At 42.2% G+C, this 27,273-nt stretch overlaps 1 protein-coding gene across 1 annotated transcript; it reads left to right on the plus strand.

Moving 5' to 3' along the window:
* atg5 (ATG5 autophagy related 5 homolog (S. cerevisiae)) lies at positions 1-26,324 on the plus strand. The gene is made up of 8 exons (XM_070911682.1): positions 1-79; positions 516-697; positions 1,515-1,642; positions 2,721-2,799; positions 3,386-3,548; positions 6,078-6,172; positions 14,590-14,707; positions 25,908-26,324. The coding sequence occupies exons 2-8, from the start codon at positions 590-592 to the stop codon at positions 26,042-26,044; spliced, it is 828 nt and encodes a 275-aa protein (XP_070767783.1). The 5' UTR covers positions 1-79; positions 516-589; the 3' UTR covers positions 26,045-26,324.
* The last annotated feature ends 949 nt before the right edge of the window (positions 26,325-27,273 follow it).

Genomic DNA, 27,273 nt, shown 5'->3' on the forward strand with positions numbered 1-27,273 from the left:
CGGTGACAGCAGGGGAATGACAACACCGACAGTCACGGCCCTTCTTCCATTCAAGCACACTGAAAAACATCGACAAAAAGTAAGGTTTTCTCACATATCACTATGTCTTCCTCACACGCAAGATATTCCTGTTTGTGGGCAATAATAACAATAACCAGGAAGCAAGCACATTTGTTTATTGTAAACACTTCCTCGGTATGTTTCCACTAGCTAAGTTAGCTTACCTAGCCCTTAAGCTAACGTCAGTTGCTGCATTACATCTGCGTAGTCTGATAGGCTTGGAGTTAGTTTGGCAGCCTAGCAGGTGAATCGCTGTCTGCCACTGGACTATAACTTAGTCATAACTCCCTTAACAAATGAATGAAGACATATCTGGCTTGTCTAAAGCTGAATTACTGTAGTCAAGGTGGTGCTAGCTTGTGTTGCACTGCCTACTTCATTGTGGTTTTTAGGGCTGTGTTGCTAAAAGTTTCATTAATGCTTGCCTGGCTACTCTGCTGTGTTGTTGACTGCAGGAAGCTGACTGCTGCTGGACTTCGGGGTCTGTGTTTGGGGAATTTATTCTTTATGTGCCGCTGGGAGCAGCAACATGGCAGATGACAAGGACGTGTTGAGAGACGTTTGGTTCGGCCGGATCCCCACCTGCTTCACTCTGAACCAGGATGAGGTTACTGAGAGAGAGGCCGAGCCCTACTATGTAAGTATGCAGTTACTCTCTGATTTCACATGGCCACAAAACCTGAGGCCAGACCTAACATTTGCTATTGCCTGTGTAGAGACTCCCCTCCATGCTTCCTAGAAGCCCCCTCACAGTCTAGTATGACAGTAGTGTATACCAGATGACTTCATGCTCAGGAAAACACAAATCGCTGTATCCCGTATTTTCAGCAGCAGGGCATATACAGCTGACACACTATTCCTACAGACAATATAATAGCCATGTTATTTGCAGTGTTCATTCATTTGTCACATTATTGCTCTGTATGTGTACATACAAGAGAAAAAGGCTTTTCACCCAAGGCATACTGCTCCACACAATGCCCCCTTGTGGTTAAAATCTCAAAACATGCTTGCACATTTATTCTTGATGTAAAGAAGAGGTGTAGTCTTGAGTCCTGGTTTATCTTAGTTAGTTAAGGGGTAATGGCATAGCTGCAGAGTTTAAAGCACATGGCTCTGGTGGTCACACTGTAGCTGATGTGCGCTTCAAAAATGTGAAATACATGTCTGAGTAGATGCCATGTGGAGACTGAAAAGACATTGATTGGTCAGCCTGTGTTTCTTTCTCATGGTGGTGGAGATTGTCGATAGTGAAGACGACTCAGAGCATGTTGAATGTTGAAGAAAGCCTCAGCAATATTCTCTTTTTTAATAAATACTTCTTGCACAGCTACTTCTACCACAGTGAATGAAAGGATGTAAACAATACGCCTATTAATGATTGCGTGGCAATAGTCTCTTTTCATGTAATAATTAATAATGCGTCTCCTCCTCTCTACTGTTGGCTCTCCCAGCTGCTCTTACCCAGGGTGAGCTACCTGACTCTGGTTACAGACAAGGTGAAGAAACACTTCCACAAAGTGATGAGGGCCGAGGACGTGGAGGAGATGTGGTTCGAGTATGAAGGGACGCCACTGAAATGGTGAGAGAATGATCGTTAGATGAACTAATTTTACTTGTTCTCTCAGGGGAAACAAGGTTGGGTATATGTGAGAATATTGTGAGCTGGTACCCTTGTGTCATATTGTTTTGCACTCTATTTGTCAAATATATGTTATAAGAGCAATGTAGTGTATTTTTTTTATTAGAATCTCATTCTCTTCTTATAATGAATATGAAGTTTAGTTTACACCCAGCCAACCGCTCCCACCTTATAACATCTGCACCATATTACAACTAGCACTATCAGCAGGAAACTGGGTCGGTGTTGTGGGTGGTGCTTTTGGGTTGAAAATAATTGTGGTTTGCATTTCCCCAAACTGTTGAACTGTTTCATGGGGCTTTAAATACTCTCCTCCGTGTTTGTGTACCTTTTTCATACTGCCTCAAGTAAATATCCACATTCTCCAACAAATGCCATACAAAGTCAGATCTATAGCAGTGAATTCACACCAGCTGCAAAACCATTCATTCACATACTGATTGCCTGTCTGCGGAGTTCAGCAACACAGCCAGGTAACAGACTGCAGGCACAAGTTCAGCCACAAGGTGTCAGTATTGCAACACGGGTGATAAAGAGCCTGGTTTACAGTAGCATCAAAGTTTCAGTAAAACACATTAGAGAAAATGAGCAGATGTCAGTGTTGACATTTTATAAATTACGGATGACCATTAAAATACCTTTAAAAAAATTAATTCACTGATTTGATTTGAGGCTGTGATAAAGAAAAGCATCTAGTCCCTGTTGACTGAAACATAATAGATTGACCCTTTTCTAAACACAGGAAGTGACAAATAGAAATGTTGCAGTCTCCTGAACTCAACAACATCAGAAAAACGGCCCTAATTCAGTTTGCTGGCACATTCTAAGTTACTTAGCAATGATTTTAAGGCCTTTTCTGTAAAAAGGTTTGTTAGAATAACATTATTTGTGATTTCAAAACACGTCTCCAAGGGCAGTTTCTTGTCCTTGGAGACTGAACTCGGCCCGTTGAGCTGATCACAGTCCGACAAGGTTTTCACCAGTAACATTTTTTCCTGTTTGCTTTTCCTGTTTCCAGGCACTATCCCATTGGAGTTCTGTTCGACCTCCATGCCTCCAACACCGTCTTACCGTGGAGCATCACTGTGCACTTCAAGGTAAGGTGTTCGTGTACAGTGTCCACAATGCCGTTCCTCACTTTATATTCTGTCCATAAATTATGTGTATTTTGTGTACAACTGTATTCTAAATTTAGAAAAAGAGATGTTTTAAAGCTCCACTCGTGAATATTTGTATATAATCAATGAATCAAATGACACATGTAATCTGAAATGAGAGGAAACCCACAGAGCGCTATCAGCAACTCTTCCAGCCTCTTTCAGCCACTCATAGTTTTGATTTTGTGGTTCAGTCTCAGCACTCTCATCAGGCAGCTATTTTCAGCTCAAACGCATTGTACACTACCTGCCCAGCATCAAACTGCAGACAAACAAAGTTAGCAACTAGCTAACTGATGAAGAAAGTGGATCATCTAGCCGCTAAAGAGCCAGATATTTCCCTCAGGAGTTGGTGCAGACCAAAACAGTGCTGAAAGGAGAAGGAATATCGGACTCACATGATCAGGTGGACGCAAACGCAACTCCGCAGTCGCTCCACAGCTTGTTGTGGAGTTCTTCAGCGCCCTAGTGGCCGAAAAACAATAATGCAGCTTTAGATCAAATGTCTTTCTTGTGCTTGTGTCAGAATTTTCCAGATCGTGACCTGCTCCACTGCCCGTCCCACTCTGTGATCGAGGCTCACTTCATGTCCAGCATCAAGGAGGCCGACGCCCTCAAGCACAAGAGCCAAGTCGTCAACGACATGCAGAAAAAAGACCACAAGCAGCTGTGGATGGGCCTGCAGAACGGTGAGACGCGCACACAAAAAACACACCCGCATTTCTAGAAGCAACTGTGAATGAGGTGAGGAGGGCAGACACACGTGCACACACACACACACACACACACACACACACACACACACACACACACACACACACACATTTCTAAGAAGAAAGACCACAAGCAGCTGTTAGGGAAGTAACACACATTCACTCATTGACACTCAGATGCACACATCGTCTCCTTGCAGCTCACAAACCTACACACAGATTCACACGAGCCATCACACACATTTTTATAATTGTTTGCAAAAGATTCACTTGTAGGCGTCGTGCTTTGACAGACGCAAAGAATGCATCCAAACAGATTCACAGATGTTGCTGCACACACACACACACACACACACACACTTACAAATCTCCTCTTAAGTCTGATAGCAGTCTTTGAAGCCTCCACTTCCAAAACGTCTCCTACCCAAACACCCACCTGCTTCCCTTTCCGTTTCCACCCATCTGACCAGTTTGATTTCCTATTGGCTGTTGGTTGGTTTGTGATGGTTTGTGTAGGTGAAGCTGAGGCGGCGGGGCTGATTCATTGGGAGCCTGTGATGTGGCTTCCCTCCCGGCCAGTCAGTAATATATAGATATGTCACCGTGTTTTGATCTATAATTGTCATCTCCTCCTTTTGAATTATGAATTATGTTTCCTTTAATCTTTTTTTCTATTGTATTATGTTATTGATAGGGTTGCAACTAACAATTATAGTCATTATTGATTAATCTGTTGAATACTTTTTGCAATTAATCAATCAAAACTGTAAAAAATGCCCATCAGTTCTGAAAGCACAAGTTCACGCCCTCAAATGTTTTTTTGGGGGGGTTTTATGGCTAAAAACAAGAAGCAATAATAATAATAAACTGTAAATCCTCAAATAAAGACAGAAAACAATATTTGTACTTAAATTTTACAACTCTAAAGGATGTTCGCACTCACTGATTATGTCCTTTCAATTCTGTTTGTGTATGTTAAGCTGCTGTTTGTAAGATACTGAAGATATTTCACTACAAAGTTGAGAGGAAAGTGAACTAATTGCAGTGCAAATAATGGCCTGAAAACTGGAGATAATCTGTCGCCGAGCCGTAATCGCTGTGTAACCGTCAAAACTGTGCATGTGGCACTGAGAGTGTTTTGAACAGGTTTGCAGACAAACCCACAAAACTTCAGCTGCTTATCTCTCTTCCACTTTCCCCTGAAACTAATAGAGAGAGAAATGTCACATCTTAATACAAGAAAGAAAGATTAACTAATAGATGATGCTATGACCTGTTTTGAAAGGTTCAGGGTGTGGTTCATGCCGTTTTTCCCTGCAAATGTTTGATACTACATTTAACACAAAAATAATACTAATGACCGAATCAAAAAAAAAGGAGGAGTTGGCTTTAGCTGTTACGCATGAAAGTGAGAGATGAAACCTTTTCTAAACCAAAACTTTCACATCCAAAAGAGACCAGAAACAGAGAGAGAGAAACAGGGACGACTCATACTTTCATCCAGGAGAGAGAAAACAGAAGGTTTTCAGAAGGCTCGTGTGAAAGCGAGAGGCGAGGAGAGATGGAGGGTTTGAAACCAGCACATGTTGGGTGGAATCATTTTTGATGATGAAAGGTTGTCCTTCAACCAGACGACCCAAGTTCAAGCTCCTGTGTTAGTAAGGACCAAGCCTGCTGAACTGTCTCTGTAGAGGTGCTTCTCCGTCACTGACCCTTTATCCTGCCATCGTTTTCCATAACATATCACACTGTGAGCTTTTGAATTGCTTTACTGTTGTCCTCCGAAGCAACCAGCTATTAACTTTGAGGCTACTTGGTATGGTTACCTGAAAGGGTGTTAAAACTCATTCAGGAATCTAGATAAGTGCGGTAAAATGGCCGTTTGTACTATGAAGTATGTTTACAGTGTAGTGAATTGTTCAAAACATGAGAAAAACTGGAAATTCCCTTAAAGCACATTTCCTGTAAAAACTGTTTCTCACGTAGTCCATGTGCGCTTCTGACGATGTGTGTCAGGAGTTGATGTGTTTACATGAACACTGGAGTGCCTCGTTTGTTCATGTTTGTGCTTGTAAACTTCATTCTCCCCTGGTGTCATATATCAGAAATGTGGATAATCCCTTCTCCTGGTTTTGAGAAATCTGAAAATGCTTCTATTCTGTAGCTTGTTTATTCTCAACCGGTGTACCATGAACTAGTGCTGAGTATATGAAATATTTCACCACTAATCACTTTTCTACAAACCCCTTTCTTCCCTTTACAACGTCTGTCAGCACTTGACAGTTTTTGTACTATAAACACAGGACAGTTCAACTTGAAGTGAAAGCATATCAGCTTTGTATTTGTTATGTGGAAGATGAGGCAGTCGGGGGGAGTGATGTGTTTCGTGCATTTTTATCTTCCACTTGATGCATGCTGGAGAAGGATGATGAAGATTTTTATTAAATCTACAGGTCTTATCTGGAGAATGCTGACCTGTGTGTGTTTGTATTTGTGTTGTCACAGATAAGTTTGACCAGTTCTGGGCCATGAACAGGAAGCTGATGGAATATTCCACTGAGGAGGGGGGCTTCAGGTACATCCCCTTCAGGATATACCAGGTAATGCATACACAACACAAAACGTTGAAACAACAGACTTGTTCCCCTTCCACAGTGACCTTATAACCAGTGAATTTGAGCCTGTGGACTCTTGAGAGTGAAGTTTGCCAGTCAGCCCAGTAGATGTAGCCAGATGGCTGTGTTACAATCCCTGTGTTGTCTGACGCTGACTTCGCAGGGAAGTCAGCCAGCCAGACACTAGCTAATTTCTTCAGTCATGCTCTAATCAAAATATCCAGCTGGAAGGCTGAGAGTGATGAAAGGGGGCTCTTTCTGTCTTTCATTTTTTAAATCCAGGTAATCATTCCTGTTCAGCTTCTGAACCGCGATGGGTACATTCAGCTTCTCCCTGGCACCCACACTCACCTGCAGACAAAAAAGTCTTCCATATTGTGCAACTGTGGAGTCTGTGATCTTCTCTTGACACATTCACCACTCAGAGAAACAATAATAGTCTCCTGTTTATATCTGATTTCATAATCCAACATCAGCCTTCAGTGCGTTCATGCCTGCCATAATACCCCCTTGAACAACATGAGTAAGTGTCTGAGACCCAGTTGTTTGTTTTGGTTTGTTGAGGTCATTTATAGTTCTCCGCATTTAACGAAAGCCGTAGATTAACTGAGCTCAATAACCCAATCAAACCTTCTTTCAGTTTTCACTTTATGTTTAAGTGAAACATTAATTATGTATATTTCTTTCTCTTATTTCTTGTTCTTGCGACCTCTGATTGACAATTAAATCATAAATGCCAAGAAACAAAGCATGTCTGTCGAGACGTGTGGGACCCGGCTTTGCCCTGGTGCTTTTTCATTGTTATTCATCGGTTCCTGAACATTTGATACCTCTGACTCTCTCCAGTTTGTCTGTGATGCCATTGAACCGAGGTGAGCCAGTGGGCGAGCCTCAGGGTTCAGTCCAGAATCAGGAGGCGTGGGCAGACAAGCGGCCTCAGGTCGGGTGTTTCCGCCAGTCCTCCACAGTTTTATCCTGACTCAGGTGAAAATTCCCTTTGGCAAACAAAAAAGAAAGAAGAGGAGATGAATAAGCGGCTGATTCTTGCCTGGAAAACATTAGCACGGCGCGAGCCAGACAGCGGGGGAAAAGTGCCACGCTTTGAGTCAAGTGTTGGGGGTTTCTATGCAGATCAGGAAAGACTGGAAAAGAATGAATGTGACCACTTCCAGGGTTTGGAACAGTTCAGGGTTCCAAGACTGAAAACGTTACTTGGTGCTGTAAAGGAATAATCTCAAGCAACAGTGTAATTAAACGTAATTTAAAGTCCTTTTTAAGCCTACTGGACACTGAATTGTCTCGTCCAATCAAGTTCAAGGAAATGAGGATTTGGAAAACATCTGGATCTTTGCAACAAAAACATGTTGACAGTCTGCTTTGAGTCTAGTGGCTGAATGTGCGTGCATTTAGCCTTGATCTCAAATCACAGCAAACAGAAAGGCCCCCTCACTGTCACTGAGTCCTGTGGAGGAATTAAAACTTCAGGGCCTGTCAAGGCAAGTTTGGAAAAATAATGTAAGAAAATGGAGCAGCGAGCAGAGCAGAAAATAGATCTGGCTTCAAATGACTGAGAGGAGTGACATCTTATGAAACAGAAAGACATTTGTACAACAGAACTTCAGTGTAATGGTTAGTTGCAGGAGTGAACTTTCCTACCAAGCGTATTTTTCCATCATCATATCGTATCTGTGACTGCTGGTAATTTCCCACCATGATGATTTATTGAGCGTGTCAAGTTTTTAATGAGACCTGCTGGACTCCACATGTGGCTGCATTTACATTTTTGCGCAACAACGAGGGCGGGAATACAGCTGTCAATCACTGTCAACGCTGACCGTTTTGCATGAAATTCAGAAAGCTCATAAATGGTTTTGTTTTTACTTTCACATCTTCGGTTCGTAAATAAACAAATTTACACTTCGACAAAAACATTCTTGTGTTTGGTAATAAAACATAACTCTTTAAAGTGGCAGACTGAAACATGCAGTCCCACCAACACGACCCGCCCTTTCAGACATGCACTTGTTGCAGCCGCACAACCATGTAACTGCCGGCGGGTAGAAGAAACCCAGACCGTTCCAGTTTTGGGTGTTTTTCACGGCTGAATTGAAAGTTTCCACAGTCATTTATGAGCCGAGTTGGTTTCAGGACAATTGGAGCATCAAAGCCTGTTACAACCTCACTGAGTGATTCCCAAACATATTGGAGAAAATAAGCATCATTCCTGAAAAGTCTGGACGGTTTTGGAGATGGTGTGGTTTTCATCTTACAAACAGCTAAATATTTACAACCAAAGACAGCCTGGAAAGAGAAAGGGTGGAAACTAAATCTGTTCATTATGATCTTATAATGGCAGTTTTCTGTGGCACTTTGCAACTAATTCCACTGTCCAAAAGTGCCTTTTGAGCGTCCAAAGAAGTTTAGGATTTGCACATGTATGACTTGAGTTTATAGAGTCATTTTCTAGGTCAGATTAAACCACTTTATTTGCTAGTAAACCCAAAGTGAGCGCACTTAAGATGTCAGTAATAATGCACACACCACTACGGTCAGCAAGGTTGTCAAGTCTGCAAACTGTGATGGATGTTTACAGCAGACAGTTTGGGTAATAATTTAAATATTGGCCTTTTTCCTTTCCATCGGCCTTCTCTTCCAGATAAGTTCGGCTGTTTACAACCTGTGCGATCGTCTGACGGAGCATAATTCTAATATTACTGATAGCGATGATGGCTAAAACCACAGAAGAAAGGACTTGTTCTTTAATCAAGTATATGACTTTTTCAAAATGTGTAAGAACCCTGCAGGAGAAATCCAGTGTTCTGTGAGTAGTTGTGAAAAGACCAAACACGATGAGAAAAAGTTGCAGAAACGCTGAGAAGAACAAGGCTGCGCTCCGAAGTCACTGTGGTGACTTACAGGAGACTGCCTTACACAGAGGAAAGATCCCCCCTCCCACACAAACACAACACACACACACACACACATGCTCAGAGTCCTTCAAAGCCAGATTGTGGTCTTTAGTGTAAATAACATGTGCTGTGTTTGATGCAGACAGAATTAATGACAACACTCAGTCCAAATAACAGAGGGCTCATTTCCGTCTGGCCTGCACTCCTCATGGAGACGAAGACACCTCACGGGCATGGACGACACATTTCTGTGTGTGTGTGTGTGTGTGTGTGCGCGCCTTTATGTCCTGAAGGTTGAAAATAATTTAACCACCTTTCTTGGCCTGATATAATTCTTAGTTTATATGCTTAATCCTTAATCTCCATCTGTAAGCGTAAAATTGGCAACTTTATTTTACTTTAATTTACGTTTTTCTATTTTACATTACCTACATCTATCTTTGACGTGTTCATGTTCTTTTGTCTTTGCAAGCTTCTGTTTTGTGTGTTTCATATATTTGTCTTTGTCATTTCTCTTGCTTCCACTTGAGCCCTTTGCTTGTGTGTTTGTGCACATCGGCCTGCCGCGCCCTTTGCTCGGGCTGGCGGCGGGACTTGTTTGGATGCCAGTGCATCTCGCTGCTCCAGCAGTGACGCCATTGTGTGATTCAGAGAGCTGGAGGGGGCCGACCGTCTCACTGCACGGAAAGTGAAAATTACTATCCTTTTTTTTTTTCTTCTTTTTTTTTTTAGAGAGCGCTTACATCGTTGCTGTACAGGTACACCTCTCTGTTCCTGCTGCGTGACTCAGTGCTTACTCAGAGCAGGCAGTCCACCTCCAGCCGCCTCCGTGCTGTGGGGCTGTGGAAGCTGCCTGCTTCAAAGAATGCATGTTTATTGCCTCCCAGATATCTTGTAATGGCTGACTGAGACGAGGGGGAGGTGGTGACTGCGCAGGCAATTACAAAACATGGGAAAGCTGGAAACGGTTCCTGCCAAAGGCAACAGGTGATATGCCTGTTGTACTGGGGAAGAATGCACTGCTGCCTTTACAGTAATGGTGTCTGGTAGAAGAAGAGGAATTACTTTATGAATCCCCCTTTTTTCACTTCATTCATTATATTTCTTTTTACACACACATAGACTTGAAGTACACATGCAACATGTACAGTACATGCAAACACAGTGCCACAAGTAGTTTTTAGGGTGCGGTGCCTCGCAGTGCACAGGAGGTGAACTGGCACCTCTCCGGCTACCAGTGGTCTGTGCTGGACTTGAACCACCCTCCAGTTCCCAAGGCCCTCACAGACTGAGCTACTGACCGTCAGATGGAGTTTTCATTTGATAATTGGTCTGGTTTGTTTTGATATTGCATTTAAGGGTCAGTTCGCCCAAGTTACAAAAAAAACCTCTGGTGGTATCTAGTCATGCAGATAGTTTGGGTTTTATTTACTCAGTTTTGAGATTCCTGTCTCTCTGAGTTATGCCTCTACCTTTACACTATGAAGATGAAAGGGAAAAAAAACATTGCATTTAAAAATACTCAAGAGCAACATGTCTTCAGAATCGATTGTTATATTACCCAGGAGAATATGCAGTATTTCTTTGGTGGAAAGTAGTATTGAGTGTCGAGGTGGGGGCAGAAATCTCGGAGATACGGATATTTCAAAACCTGGGCAGATAAGACCAAAACTGTGCATGGCTAAATACCACAATGAACTTTAATTAAAACATCCTCGTACCTAAAACATGGCGCCAAAAAGAGCAAATTATAGTGACTTTGCAAGCATTATGTAAAGAAGCTTTCTGGCTTTAGGGAGGCCAGACAAATGAAGTAATTAGTGATGCTTCTGTCTATTTAGTTTAGAGGAACTGGGGACTAACTTGATGACACTGAGTAGTTCTGAGATGTCTGAATGGTGTACAACAGATCAACCTAGCATGCAACACTTGAGCGATGAATCATTTAGAATTCAATTCAGCGTCGCTTGATGGAGTTTCTCCTCTACAGGTGTGCGTTTCAAGTTCTGAGAAAATGCAGGCCGCAAAAAAATGAGGTTGGAATTTTAATTTACGAATGGATGGTCTCAGAGTTCAGTGGAAACGCTTTCTCTCACCCCTCTCGATTCACGGAAACTCGTATTGATTGATGGGTCTGTACCCCCCCGTCCATTGTTTTACCATCAATTAGGCGGATTGAATCCCCTCCATCAATTAGGCGACGTCTTGAGTTCCGCTGCTCTTTTCACTCAGCCAGAGCGAGCCATCTCTTTTCACCTGAGTCCTAATGACACCTCCCTCTCTTTGTGTCGCCATGTGCTGCTGTGCCAGCTAAGGTGTCACGGCAGCTGAAAAGAAAGTGTCTTCATCCAAGCAATATCACGCATCTCTCCCTAGGGATCAATAGCCCCTTCTTTGTGTGGCGACCAGCTCAATAATTCACGGCTGGCTATTTAAAAATGCAATGAAGTAGCTGTCACTTAGCGCACTCTCTCTGCTCTGGCTCTTGGTGATGATCCCGCACGAAACGCCACGCTTCCTGTCAGTGACTCAGTCTTTCTGTGTAACCTGAGCACCAGCTTCGCGCCTCCACTGCCACCTTCCTCTTGCTGGGTCACGCCTGGCTCTGTGGTGTGTAGTTACAGCTCGGGTACTCGATCCCCGTCCTCGCCGGTTTCCTTTTCACAGCTCCATGATTAGGCCCTATTGTGTGTCTGACTCTCCGTTTGACACCTCAGGTTGGATATCTGCCTGCACCACGTTCCTCCCTCTTAAGGCCACAGTTTCTCCCATTGTCCTATGCTGCTCGGTGGGCAGAGCAAGAACTGTTTTCAGTGAATCCCACTGAGCCCACTAATACCGGTGATCACTGTTGATTTGACCATATCGCCCAGCCCACTGCTCAGCTGATTCTACTAATTAACACCTCTTCGGCTAATTTCACTAATTGGTTGTGTTTCTTTGACTGGTGTAGTGTTGAAAACGCGTATGCTCCTGAATCACTGTGGCTGAGATCTACTGAAGTAAGGTGCTTGATTAACCAAATAGCATTATAAGTCACCGGCTGACGGCGACTCCTGGTCGGTGTCCAGCGCCCGGCGCCTTGTCTCCTGCCCTGAGGACATGGGTCACTCGGTAACCAGAACCAATGAATATTTAACTCGAATCTGAAGTGATAGCGAGACTCTTGACATTTACAAAGAACATAGCTGCTGACATGCTATGATCAGGTTCAGGAACAGGATTTACAGGAGGTGACAGTACAACATAAAGCATGTCAAATCAGTACATATATATTCCTTGTACCATACACATTGTGTAATGTTTACCCCAGTAGGAATGGAAGGCCTAACCCAACTCTCAACTGAACATATTGAGCCTTGAGTCACACAGGCACATGTTGAAATACAAGTGATGCTGTTTTGAAACTTACTTCCTGAACACCTCCCACAGGTAAATACAATAGTTCTGTTCGTGCATGTTGCGTTCACAAGCTTTCTGCTGAGCTAACTGTTATTTGGCAATTCATTTGATGTCTTTGTGACACCGAAGCGCCATTTATTGGAATCTTTTGCAAATGAGACAGTAATTTATTACGGGGATTATGGGGGGTAGGTGTGCACAACAGAAACTTCTATGGGTGTGGGCATATGCCGGACAAAAAGTAGTCTCAAAAAACAAACAGGGCTGCTTGGACCTCTGAAGGCTGTACTGTATCTGAAAATAAGCAAACGTGCATGGAGGTTTACGGAGACATTTGCAGATTTTGGCTGTAACGTTAATGTGATCCAGTGTTTGCTTTCAAACCTGCCTCCCAACAGGAAGTACAGGGTGTTGTTGAGATTTTAGGGGAGGTAGGCTTGTCAGCTCCTCCAAGAGCCTCTGTGACCTGCAGTTACCCGTAACGCCCTTCTCTGCTTAGATCCGCCGTGAGGTTTTTGTGCATCTTTGCAGAAGTGTAATTCTCACATAACCCTGTCCATCAAACTTTTGACACAGGTAGACATCCTCCAATAATTGCCTTTATCAGCCATCATGATGATGATGTCAGTGTGTTGAGATTCCTCTTTCCTTTATACTCTTTTAATGGCCTGAATCGGAAAATGTCTTCACTTTAATTCATTCAAGGACTTAAGTATCATCTCTAATGGCATCTTATTAAACAAGTTATATTTGAATTATACATTGTCAACAGTACAGTAAAAAAGATCTGTTTTTTAATTTAACCGGACCTTTAAATTAGATGGTCTCAAGTCAAGTGAATTTTATTTATTTATTTATTTATTTAACCCGAAGTTTCCTCAAAGGGCATACCAATCTATACAACATACGACACCCTCTGTCCTTACACTCCTGAGTCAAAGCCCACCACCCGTTCTGGACATAGTTTACTAGATTTTTGTCTGGCGTCTGGCTGTAATTTGCCCCCCGTGTTTCCCGCACCTCTCGCTCATGGAATGCTGTGGCTGCAGGGTTGCAGATCAGAGCTGGACAGTCATGAGGATGTTTGGTGCATACATCACTTTTGTTTAGCTGTCCCGTCATGACTTAGTTGACTCAGTTTAGATTTCATTCGTTTTGTGGTCGCTCTTACCCAGACGGATTTGCGTTATGGTCAGCAGCAGGATAAGCTCTAGTACCTAGATCACTACCAGGATAAGTAACTCATAGTGAGATGGTCACAGGTCAGCGCTACATCATCGTGACAATATGCCTCTGACTGTAGAAGGATCTCATACAGTGTGTGTGTGTGTGTGTGGGGGGGGGGGGGTTACTGTCACTTGTAGAGCAGCAGGGTGACATACTGATTTAAATAACTCTTGTGCATGAAAGCATCCACTTTGCTGAAGTGTCTTTGGACAAACACTTGAACACCTCCATGACCTCCGTCCTCTCTGTGAAGCGGTGAAAGAGAGAAGAGGATTTCTCTTGCAGGGAACAATACAGACTGTCACATTTAGTGTTGTGTTTCGCTCCACTATTCTCTCCATCTGAGAACCTGTGTAGAAGTGTGCAGTGCACACTAAAACAGCAGTTAATGGCTTCCAGACTCCGATTCTGATCAGTAAAACATGTCCACGTCACATTGAACATCTGTCGAAATGTTGCAGATTGCTAAATATCACATTCTGAGCGGCCGGGCTCATCAAAGCACCACATTTCTTGCTCATTTCAGCAAACAGTTCATTCTCAGCATTTGCGTGCATAGTGGTGTGGATTCTTCCCATTATTTTAACCCCGTGAACTCTGTTTTTCACCTTTTGAATTTCCCCACGTTACCTCACATGAAACTGTCCCATTTACTGGATATTTTGTCTGCTTTTCCCAGCAATTCCTTGAATTGATTTCACATGTCTGATGAGTAAAACATTTAAATCCTAAATGGCATTTTTATATGGTTGCACCATTAAATCAGATGGAAATTTCACAGAACCTGCCGGATGCACCGTATTTGTGTGGGGGTTTTTTTGTGTTGCTGCGCTTGCTAATTTGCCATTCTCTAACTTGTTACAGACGATGAGCGACAGGCCGTTCATCCAGAAACTGTTTCGCCCCGTTTCACCTGAAGGCAACGTGCACACACTTGGCGACCTGCTGAAAGAGATGTGCCCAGCTGCTATACCAAGCGACGGTAGGTCTGAACACAGGCACACACAAACAGTGACAAGGAGGGTGACAGTATTGCATCTGCATTTTGATAGTGAGCAGCATAATCGTTCTCAATTTGTGCTCATCTCCTACTGTGATCGCACCACAATCGAGAATAATACTAGAAAAATATCACTCGCACACAAGTCTGAATCATTCCAAACTTTACCAGCAGCAAACAGTGAAAGGTACAGCTCCAGCTGTGTTTTATTTTAGGTTTCCTTATCAAACGTAGGCCCTGTCCTCTTCCAGAGGTGAGAGAACAGAAGCACGTCTCCTCTTTTATTTTCACAGCCACACGAGGCATGTCAGAGATCCACTCTCTCAGATAATACACCCACTGGGGGGCTGGATGGGGGGAAAATAGTGAACAAAGATGAGGGAGGAGATGATGGGTAGATAGAGAGTTAGAAGGCATGAAGAGGAAAAGAGAATGAGAGCAAATGGCAGATGTAAAGTCAGAGCGCTCCAACAGGAAGAGGTGGAGAGAGCTGGAGTCTAAACAGGTAGATGATCAGGTCCACTTCAACTCTAAACCAGAACCACAATCACGACTCTCTTTAAATTCAAAGACAAGCGACAGGCAGTGCATGTACATTTTGTTTTTTTTGTTTTTTTTATTGTGTCGTGTATAAATAATATGCCCAGCTCAAATAGGCTTACAAGACACCGTTATTTATAAAAAAAGACTAGAAACCAGAGTAGCCACATAAACACAAATAACAACATGAACAAGAATAAAAAGAGACCAGAAACCAGAGTAGCAACATAAACATAAATAAAACGAGACCAGAAACCAGAGCAGCAACATAAATTACACATAACACTAAACCGATGAAACCATCCTGACATTTTTTCCAAGCTTTAGAAATAAAGGTAGCCAACTTATAAGCATTAAAATGAAACAACCGCTCCATTCTGTCATCGTCAGGGCACCAAAACCTCTCTGGATTTTGAGCAGACATCTCATTTAATTTTTAATTTAACCTTTTAATGTACATATGGACAGCAGGTTTGACATTTAAGGCCTGTTGTGGCACACAGTTGAGTTGCAGCTGTGGCGGCGGAGGTGATAATGAAAGAAGAGATGAGAGGAGAGAGAGAGAGAGAGAGAGAGAGAGGGCGAGCGGCAGTCTAAACAGGCAGTGTCTGCAGAGGAGGAGAGAGGAAGTAGATAAGGAGACAATAGTGTGTTAGGACAGACGACCCGCAGGAGACTCACCTGCACGGAGGAGACAGAACCATTAACACCCCCCCCCCTCCTCTGTCTGTCTGCCTGCTTTTCTGTCTCACATTCATTCTAACCCTGACTGTCTCACACTCACTTTCATATAATTTATCTTTTGAAAAAAAAAGTTCTTAACTGAATTACAAGTCCTACAAAATATTACAAATCTCTTAAATGCTGCTGTTGGAGGTCTTATTTTTGCACTTAGCTATTCGGATTAGGGTAACCCCGGAAGCCTTAGCTACACTGTAAGTATACAGTATGTACTATACAAGAAATGAATGTACTTTACTGTATTGTACTAACCAGAAATGGTGTGCACCAAACTGTGACTTTGAAATGACGTCAAATAAACTAACAAACAAAGAGGAAGCAAAATGTTTTTCCTCAGATCAAATACTTCTTTTTTCTGTCCTGAAATATTCCTCAGCACCATTCACAGTTTGGTGATGTCCAAATTAAAACTGGTCATTTATTCATTTAGGTTGAAACTGGGCTAAATCTGGTTGAGTTGTGTGTTAGACATCCAGCTCACCCGTAGCCATCGTTTCAACAGCGTTCAAATTACAAAACAGATTGAAATATAGACATTTAAATGCTGTTGAAACAATGCTTATAAGTGGCCTAATTGTCAAACATACTTTGACTTTTCAACCAAATGTAGCCCAGTTTTAACCTAGATGTATAAATACCTTTTGACCCGTCACACTTTTTATTAGTAATGTGCAAAACGTCCAGGTATCGGGCTTCTCCTTTTCTGCTGGGGGCGACCGCCGCTTTCGTCCGTGCAAATTAAAATCATGTGCGGCAGATCATATCAGCTGTGACTTCATAAAGTTCATGGAAGTTATTTACCAGAAGGCCAGAATGAAACTTGGTTGTTAAATCCTCTGCCAAAGATCATTTATGAGAAAAAAGAAGCACTCTATAACATCCCTCCATGCTCACGAGTGAATGGTGTGTATGTGTAGTATACGTGTAAAAAATCTTTGTCCACTAGTAAATATCAGAATCCATCCTTTGTAGAAGTTTTGTTGCACAGCCTTTAGTTGGTACGTCGTACATCTCTTTGTTTTTGGCTTCGGGCAGCATGAATTACAGGCATCAGCTGACATTTCTGAACAATAAAATCTAGGATGTTTTTGAAGGACTTTCTTTTTTTTCTTTTCTCTCGGATGGTTTCTCTAACTCTTAATTACTCCAAACCAGTTGTTATAAATTCATCTAATTTGCATTGTAGTTTTCGCCAAATGTTTTGGTTTGGTTAAAATGTGCGTGACTGTTAGGTGGAGACAGAGATATCCTCTTACTGTCTCTTCCTCTTTTCCTGTTCCTTTTTTCTCTCTAGTTTTCCTGATCTAAGACTCTTTTTTTTCCTCTTTGATCCTGTATCTCAGGTGTAGTCTTCAACATTTTCCCTGTCTGCCGTAGACGTCTTTCATGTCTTTGACGTTAAATCTCTGCTTTTCTCTGCTCTCCTCCCTCCCAGAGGAGTCTGCCAGCCTGCCTGGCTGATCAAGGTGAAAGTGGCCCTTTTGTCTCCTGTCGTTTGTTTGGTTTCCACCTCTTCCTCGGCTGGCAGATGAGTCGAGTGATAGCTGGAGATTATGGCGGCGTGTTTGGATTAGAGAGACCGGGACGTGTGTTCAGGGACTGGGCGGGGCGGTGGTGTTTCGGGGGGTTTGCTGGTAGTATTGTTCAAGAGTTCAGAGGACTTTTTTTTTTTTTCTTTTTCTGTCGGGACTCTAACATATAACAAAAAGGAAATCTGGGGTGCTCCACTGCTCTGTGATCTTTCAAACATCAAATAACAAGGTTTTTCATACAACCCTCCCCTCTGTTATGTCTGAGAGAGGATTGGTGCTGACCCCTGTGGGACCCAGAAACCAGTTGCACCAAACAAATGGGGGTGGCTTGAATTAAGAGAAAAAAACAAAGGGGATTCCCAAATCGTTCTCAAGCAATGGCCGAAAAGTCTGTGTTGCCGTGAGGCTGTTCCCCCCCCCCCACACACTTCCGAAGAGAAACCTAAAACAACATGTTACTGCAACCAACGGTCAACTGTGACTGGTGTTTTTCCACCAGGTGCGTTATTGAGCAAGGCTTTGGAAGGAATCTGTCTATGTTTGCTGCAAAAATCACGTCCTAAACGGTGACACTGCCCACGCATGACACACGTGTGTTGACAGACTATTCCCGTAAGCAAAGTTTTTTCATTTTCTTTTCAGGTTTTATCGGAGGTGAATCCAATCATAAAAAAAAAAAAACCCGCATTCAATATTGTTTGTGAATAATCGGAGGAAACCCCCCACCCCATCGTAACTCCCACCCACCCCTAACCCCACCCCGACCCCTCCCTCCTCTTTGAGTGACAAATCCTCAAACTTCGAGCATCCAACCCCCCCCCCCCTCCTCCCACGCCCCCCCCCATTTCAGTCACATCTGTGGTACAACCCACTCACTCACTATTGGCAGGCTGCGTCAGGAGCCAATACAGCTTGTGCTGATCAAACGGGTCGGTTCACTTCAGAGGCTGGGGGGGAGGTTTCAGTGGCTGTTTTGATACAGCAGATAGTGGGTTATGGTTCATATGCGCAGGCGTGTGAGATGTGCAGCACACAGGGGAATTCAGAATGGCTCGAAAGCCTGCTCGATGCCTCGTTCTATTGTTGATGAAAAGAGATCATTTGCATTCGAACTGTGCAGCTTTACTGTCAACGATTTAGTAGAATTCAGGGAGATGATCTTGGTATCTTGTAGTATTGTTATTTTAGAAATGTTTAGTCTATTGATAGCCTCAGATTACAAGCGTTTAAAAAGTCAAGTTTTTATTGATATAGTCCAAAATCAAAAGTTTGTCTCAGAGGACAAGAGGTGGCGTTGAATGTCAGATTCGTGATCGTCTTTAAGTATTCTTTGATCAAATGGTTAGTCCAAAATCTGCAATTTTTTGATTCAAACTATTTTAATTTCTTTTATTATAAGTTCTTGTTAACTGCTGTCAATACAACATAAACAGGCATGCATATGAGAATGTCGTCTTTTGTTAAAGGTCAAAGGTTTTGCAGAAAACAGGACTGAAACTCAGGTTTCATATCGCACCAGAATCAAAACATTTCAAACAATACCCAGCGGTGCAGTTTATACAGAGGAGTGGACAGAAGTAACAATAGTTGAGCAATATAAACAATATGAAGAAACACAATATTAGGTAAGTTAAAAGTAAACTATAATATCAAGTACATGAAGTATAATATCAAGTATTATGTGTTTCAGTTAGAAATGGTCAGGGTGACCATCAGCACTGGCAGTGGGTTGTTCTGTATCTGCAGCTGGTGCTGTATCCTGTTTATAGAGCCTCAGTGTGGAGAGCTGTGGACGAAGTTTGTACAGGATTTGGACAGCAAATGCCAAAGTTCGAGTTTTCAACCAGTAGTAACGTCGGTGTGGCGGAGGCGTGCAAAATGTCAATGCATGCAAAATGTGAGGTGAAATCAGAGCTCTGCCTGCATCACGAGTACTTTCAATGAAACTGCTGGCTGTGTATTTGTTTTTGTGCCACTCAACTGTTGCTCAAATAATAAGTCGATTTATGAATTAGTTGACAATTATAACAACTGATTATTTGCACTTTATGAAGCAAAATTGTCAAATATTTACTGGTGTCCGCCTCTCAAATTTGAGGATTTGTTTTATATAATTGTAGATTGAACGTCTTTGGATTTTGGAGTGTTGGTTGGACAGAACAATCAATTTTAAAGATGCCAGATGTTTTTTTTTTTTTACATTGTGTAGACTAACTAATTCATGTATCAAAAGAAAATATCCAAAAAATTGTAAATGAATCAATAATGAAATCGGTGCTTGCAGCCCTGCACTCTCCAGTTGGACTTCCCACCAGCAGTCAGCCATTTAGTAGATAGCCAGTCGTCATTTTAGTCCACTGTCTGTCTGTCTGTCTGTCTGTCTGTCTGTCTGACCAGATGCCAGTCGTGCAGCCAGTCTGTGACTTTGGCTGTTACGAGAGCGCAGCGTTGCGGTCTTTCTAAATAGTGGTTGGCTTTGCTCGGCTGACGAAACACGTCATCTTGGCCAGCGGTCGTGTACTTCTCAACCACAGAGTGTGTGTGTTTTCCAGCGGACAAATAAGCCCATTTTTATTCCAACAGTGGCTGCTACTTTGCAATAGAAACAAGTTATTGATCATTTGATTGTGGTGGGGAAGAAGCGCATTTCCACTTCACTCTTAATGAAACTACTGGCTGCCCGCCTGGTCTCATCAAACTTTCACTTACAGGACATTTAAATATGCCTTAAATCACATTTATGATTTGAACTAAGCCCAGGAAAGGAAATGTTGTTGAAATAGTCGAGGAAACATTTATTATTTCTGTTTTTATAATCAAACAGCATGGTGGGGTTTAGTAAAGAAGCCCTGAGCATCGTTTGTTTCTCTTTTGTTTTTACTTTGATTTCTTCTCACTTGTCAAATGTAGTGAGCCTGATACGATGCCTGTTTATTGAAGAGCTTAAGTTACTGACAAATGTCAAAACAAGTGATCACAACTAAGCATTTACGTACACAAGCGTATGAAAGGTAGAACTTGAAACCACAGCAAAACGTCTGCCTGTTATCTCAAGATAACAGGATAAACTATCTAAGGTTGTATTGCTTTAAACAATAGACTGATTATTTTACATGCAGTCATTTGATCCTTGTAAACCTTATAATGGAGGTATTTGCCCGACGCTGATCTCTCCCACATGTCGACGTTTGTTGTCCTCAAATGCATTTGTTCCTGCTGTTAAGTGGGAAAACACCCCTGTAGATTTCTATTCCCGCTCAGCCTTCCTCATTTATTGTCTCTTTTCACATGACATATCTGCTAATGGTTGTTGTACCCGTGCTTCTGGTGGGTCTCTGGGAATCAAACCCTCAACCTTGACAGCAGCGAAACGACAGAGATGCAACAAAGATCCCCCAGCTGAAAGCAAACCAGGGACACTGTGTGGCTCTTGGTCAGCGCTTCAACCCCAGGCCTCCAGGGCGAGTTTTGTTCAACTTCACAGCTTAAGCAGGAGGACGTAGTCTGCTTAACATCCAGTCATTAATCACTGCATGAGTTTTGCATATTTATTTGTGCTCCTAATTTCGGGACTTGAGAAAGACGAAGTTTGCAGCCGGCCGAGATATCCTGACTTTTAGTTCTGAGTGTGGGTCAAGCTACAAAAATACTGGATCCTACATTTTGTGTGTTTCGTAAGACTTTTGTAAGACCCTCTCTGCCTTTTTAAAACTCCACACCTTCAATTTGTAACGCAGGCTTTAAACGTTAAACGTTACATGAAGTCCCCCCCCGACCAGAGTTCAGTGTCTTTGGACACATTCCTGTTGCCCTCAAGTCACGTCACAAATGTCAGAATTAAGTGGATCACACTTGTACCAGCTTGTACCAAGTGGTTTGATGAAAGGCAGAGTGTGAGGAACCTGAATGTTTCAAAGATTACTCTTTAACATTACTGGAAACGGTAAGAGCAGCTCGTCCTTCTAAGATAACACAAAAGTACCGTCTATGTTTTTGTGTTCTCTGCTGTCTTAAATCTGCGGCTTAACAACTCTCAGCTGCTCTGATTAGTCACAGCCATTAACGGCGTGATTATAACAGGAATTCATACTGACGGTGACCGTGCAGTTACAGCTCAGACGGTCACAGTTTTTCCTCATACATCTCCAAAATCTGAGTGTGCGTGGGTTTGAACGTGAGACTGTGTGTGAGTGATTTACTGTAGGTGGCTAATGTGATGATCGACAGTAATATGTATTTGAGTGGGTTGTGTGTGTGTGTGTGTGTGTGTGTGTGTGTGTGTGTGTGTGTGTGTGTGTGTGTGTGTGTGTGTTGGGGGCGTGGACCATTGTGAATTTCCCCCATTTCTCATAATGAGACTGTAAGAATACACCTACTCCGCCCACATCTGCATGTCTGTTGCCAGGCAATACTGGGGCTAAAGGTCAGAGATGGGTAAGAACCACCACCCAGAGGTGGACTCACTGTGTGTGAGCATGAGAGTGTGTGAGGGAACCAGAGAAAGTGTGTTCTCACTATTGCCGTCACACCTTTTACTTTCTGTGCTTCTGAACTGAACATTTTTTGACGCAGTGTTCACACAGTGACCTCTGCATTAATCAGCTCTGTACAGTCATCTCCTGACATTAAAATAAGCAAAAGCCAATTAGAAGAAATACGTATACTGTGATAACACCGAGTTAAAGTGGTGCTGCAAAGAGTAAGTAAAATAAATAGTAGTTGTAAATAAACAATAAAAAATGACTTTCAGCTGATTTTCAGCTTTTAGCATTTCTTCCTGGTTAATACCTTGATTGTTTTTAATGAGGCATATGGGTTCACACATCATTTTTTTTTAAAACAGACGACACTATTAGGCACAGTTTAGAGAAAACAAGCTCCTCTGGTGGTGAGAAGAACAGCTCAGACTTCCTCAGATGGAAAGTAAAGAAAAAAAATAAAGACAGAATGCAAGTTTAAAAACTGACAAATATTTGCATTGATTTATTACATCTGATTTTGTTTTCTTCACATTCAAATTAAATACCAAGAGCTGTTTCAAGAATAGAAACGCCTTAGATATTGTCGTAAGGCTGCAACATGAAAGAGACCCGACTCCCTTCAGTCGAGAGGAAATCGCATCAGTACAGTGACGGCTTGAATTTCAGCTGGTTTCGTTTTTTTTTTTTCTTCAGCCTTGTGGGCTCAGTGGTGTTAGTGCAGTAAGCCAACAATGCAAACTAGTACTCAACCTTGACACCTGAAACTTCTTAACTCTTTAAACAGATCTGAGTTTTAAATACATTTAGCAGGATGAATTAGAGATCGATTTGTTTTTTTTTAAAGTGAATCACCTCCTACAGGCCGTGGAATCAACAAAGACAATAAAACATGTTTATTTTTTATTTTATGGTTGTTTTTTTTTAATGAACTGGTTTTCTCCTCCTCACCTACATGACCTGTGTGTGTCTAGTGACTCACTAGAGCTGCTGAAATCACACATTAAGGTATAGTTTTTAATTCAGCAGCAGAAATCAGTGCACTCTTTCTTCACCTTCCACCTCCACCTTGCACATTTGCCAGACTTCCTGCAATCACCAAACCAAAAATGAGCTGGTAAAATATATTTTTTTCCTTTTTAACTGCAGAGACCAATCCAAGCCCCATCTTTTAGCTTCATCTGTGCTCTTCCTCTGCCCCATTCATTCAAATATCAACTTAGCTCTTAAATATTACACATTCTGGTTTGTTTTGGATTCTAGCTGCCGCGAGCTGAAAACTGTCTCTCTGTTAAGTATGTAATATTTCCTTTTTTTAATTCCACCAGCAGAGGCAGCCCACATCTTATACCCACCTCTGGCCTAAATGTGTACATTTGTAATTTACAGAGGAAAACCTTCGCTGAGCACATTTCTTGCATTGTTTCCTGACATTAGTTTCGTGCACGTTGCTGTTTGCCAGCCAGTCAGCAGGTGTAGGGTGGAGCCGCTTCTCAGACCGTCAGTTAATGCTCTGCCCCAACCGTCCTCCTGATATTACGTGGAGCTAAAAGGTTGTGTATCGGTGGGTGAATGAGGACGACCTGTGCGTGTGTGTGTGCGTGGGAAAAGGCCCACCGCTGTCTGTCTTTCTCACGCACACACAGAACATCCTGATTGTAAAGGAGAATTGTCGTAATTAGCCAGAAGCTGAAATGCTAAATGCAAAAATATTGAAAAATAACTACTACTATTACTACAAAAATATACATTTTAAACTCAAACCTAAACTAAAAGCATAAATTGTAATCTCCATCTCTAAGACTAACCAAACTGAAGACAGCTGCATTAACTGTTTTCATGTTAATGAACATTTTAAAGAATAGTTTCTGTTTTACAGCTGAGCAAAACATCTGTCACCTTCCGGCCCGTTCACTGCAAAACTGCAAAAATATTTGTCTTGAAACATGAATCAGCCTGGAAGTGAAATTAAATTCTTATTTGTCTTTAAACAGGTGAGTATTTTCTACAGTTTGACTGGTTTCCAGTGAAGTCAAAGTAAAATGTAAACAAATCAGTTTTGTTTAAACAGGCCGATTTGCATTAGAAACAAGTTCAACCACATGACCTCAACATTTACATACATTTTTCATTTAAACAAAAGAGAATGAACGACATACATTAAATTGCCACTAAATAACTATTTCTGTAGAATTTAAACTACAAAAAGAAAACAGTAGGAATTAAAATCTAAAGCTCAATAATAGAAAATGTTAATAACCTGTGTGCATGCAGAGCTCGATTTTGTCAGTCTTCATGTTTGTACACCAACCCACTATTTAAATAAGTATGTAAAAATACAGAAATAATACGTTGGATAGCCCTTAATTCAAAGTGTCGGTGCTGATGAGTTACAAGAAGGATTTTATGTTTTTTGTGGTCTCTTGTAGTTCCTTCTTCTTCTTCTTCAGGTGATAGATTAAACCAGTCATGCTGATTTCTGCGTCTTGTGACAGGCCAAGGCTTTTATTTTCTAATACTTATAAAAAAAATATGTTTTATAATTTTTTTAGGGCATTTTATTTAGCGATAGTGGAGAGATGATAGGAAACAAGGTATGCTTAATGCGTAATGCTGGTGGCTTCACACCGAAGCCACAAAGACAAAGACATTTTCATGATCATTAAAGTGGTACTCCAGCGTTTTAGGACTGCTCTACAAAGTTCAACAAAGTTGGAGGACTCGCTGGGCAAAAAAAAAAGACTGTTCAATATCAAAGCAGCAAAGACTGAGATATCCTGATCCTACATTTCCCATAATGCAACTATACCGTGTCTTTCATTCGACTCTTCCTGCCTGGTAAAATGTCTTTCTGACTTCTCACCCCGTTTGTGACGCCGGCTTTAAGAAAAGTTAAAGAAAAGTCCTGAATGTCAGTGAAAATGTCACTGAATCGTCAGAAATCTTCTCTCTACAAATCCTGTGACTCCGGGAGGTCGAGAAGGTCGAGATAGTCGCTGCTCTAACGGACGATTTGCGGTCGTGGCCTTTCAGCGGTGGGCGGGGTCAGTCACAGGAGGCCATCACACACACACACACACTCTGAAACTACAAACTGTCAGAGTGAAAGTTAAAAATTCGAAACCTGTCAACGACGAACACAAAAACAATTAACTGTCGCTTTGCTTTCCTTCATAACTGAACGCACACTGTCTCATACTCGCTCTCTCACCACACCAGTGGTATTACTGCAGTGTGTGATGTGGTCTCGCTCACCTCAGGTAACCATCTCTTTTCCTCCTTTCTCTCTACCATCGCTCCCTCAATCTTTGTCTTTTTATCTTCTCGTTCTTTCTTTCTTTTTCTGGCCTACTGTCTCTTCATTGTCCTCTTTTCTCTTTCTTCTTTCCTTTCTTTCCCTCTGCTGTTTTTGAACCGACTCATTTCATCCTCTCCTCTCTAACATTCATTCCTTTACCAGTCTTCATTTTCTCCATCTCTCCATCTTCTCTTCCTTTTTGCCACTTTTTTCTTGTTTCTTCCTCTTCTGTCCTCCTCTCTGTATCACTGTTTCCCTCCCTTTCTGTTTCCCTGCTGACTACCATCTTTTCATTCTTTTTTCTCTCCTCATCCCTTCTCTCCCATTTTCTTTCTTTTTTTTCTACTCCTTCATATATAAATAAAAGAACTTTTAATTTATGCACTTTTCAATCTTACAAAGTGCTTCAAAGTAAAACTAATGAGATTAGAGAAAAATATAAAGAACAGAAAACAGAATAAACAAACGAACGTAGTTAAACGGTCTAAATCAGAAATCGGCCTTCCAGTAAAAGTGAGTTTTAAGAAATGGATTCAAAGATGCTACTTGCTAATTATTAGTATGCTAATTACTGCCCCTCTGTCTCCGTCCAGGTGAGCAGAAGCGTTACCAGGTGGTGATCCACGGTATCGAGCCGCTGCTGGAGACTCCTCTGCAGTGGCTCAGCGAACACCTCAGCCACCCCGACAACTTCCTGCACATCTGCATCATCCCCACCCCCACTGACTGAGGCCACGCCTTCCACTCCTCACTGTCACCATGACGACCGACCAGCCGACCCGCCGGCCGGCTGGGTACCTACCGGAGCCGGTAGCGCTTATGGGTGGAAACCCTGAACTAACAGACTCTTTAACGAGAAGGAGATCAGAATCTCGTCGATAAAGATGAACAAAGGATGTGAAGGAGGTGTTTAACAAACCTCCTTTCCCATCTCGTTGTTTATATTTCTACTCCTCCCACCACCACCACTACTACTACTACTACTCCTCTTCTCCCCTCAGAAAACTTGTTTATAGGACGTGAGGATGAAAAGATTCCTCTTCCTCCTCTGCTCCCAAAAGAAAAGACATTTCTTTAGGTGGTTGAACGAGCAGAGGATCTCTCCTTTTTCTACTCTGCTATCTCACATCTCCTCCTCCTCCTCCTCCTCTTCTTCTACTCCTCTCTGAACAAACAAACATCTCCACGGGAGGAGAGGAGGTGAACAGATCCCTCGTTTTTTTTCATCCTGCCATACATCGTCCTCCTTGTCTAGTCCAAGACAAAGACTGTCCTGTCGACAGGGAGAAAGCATTGTTTGGGATTTGGGGAGAGGCGAATCCAGTCCTGCTGAAGTTGCCTTAGTTAACACATTCATGCATTCTCATCATCATCATCATCCTCATCGTCCATGCAAACACGTCGGGACACACCAAGTTACTCTGAGTTTACATCACAGCCTACAAACATTATCGTCATCTTCAAAAACTCTCCAGGAACTTCTGGTGGCTCGTTTGTTGACTTCTTTTCAGGATTTTCTGTTCGTTCGGTTGCTTGCGTCAACATTTGGCTTCATTTGACAAAGTGAGCTGAAATATGTGGAGGACGAGCTATTCTGGAGCTCTGAGGGCAGTGACACATCTGGTTTATCACACTGATCCCAGCACAGTCTGGGTCTGGTTTGGACGGACCGTCTGGTGCCACTGTTGAGATAAGCATCTAATTTTTGAGTCATTAAAAAAGCAACTTAACAACACAGCTGTTCCTGAATCAGCATCAAATTTCAGCTTTAACTCAAACAGTGTAATTAATGTTTGTTTATTTTCATTTTTCGTCCTTAAAGAGAAAGTGCAGTTTCATACGAGTTGAGTCTTCATATTTGAAACCAACCAGAATCGTCCTTTAACGGTGACGCGCTCCTCTGCGGGTGGTGGGATTCTACAACCGTCAAAAAAAAAACGAATGGGTGAACTAAAAATG

Source organism: Enoplosus armatus, chromosome 9 (assembly GCF_043641665.1).
Source record: "Enoplosus armatus isolate fEnoArm2 chromosome 9, fEnoArm2.hap1, whole genome shotgun sequence".
NCBI classification, from domain to species: Eukaryota; Metazoa; Chordata; class Actinopteri; order Centrarchiformes; family Enoplosidae; genus Enoplosus; species Enoplosus armatus.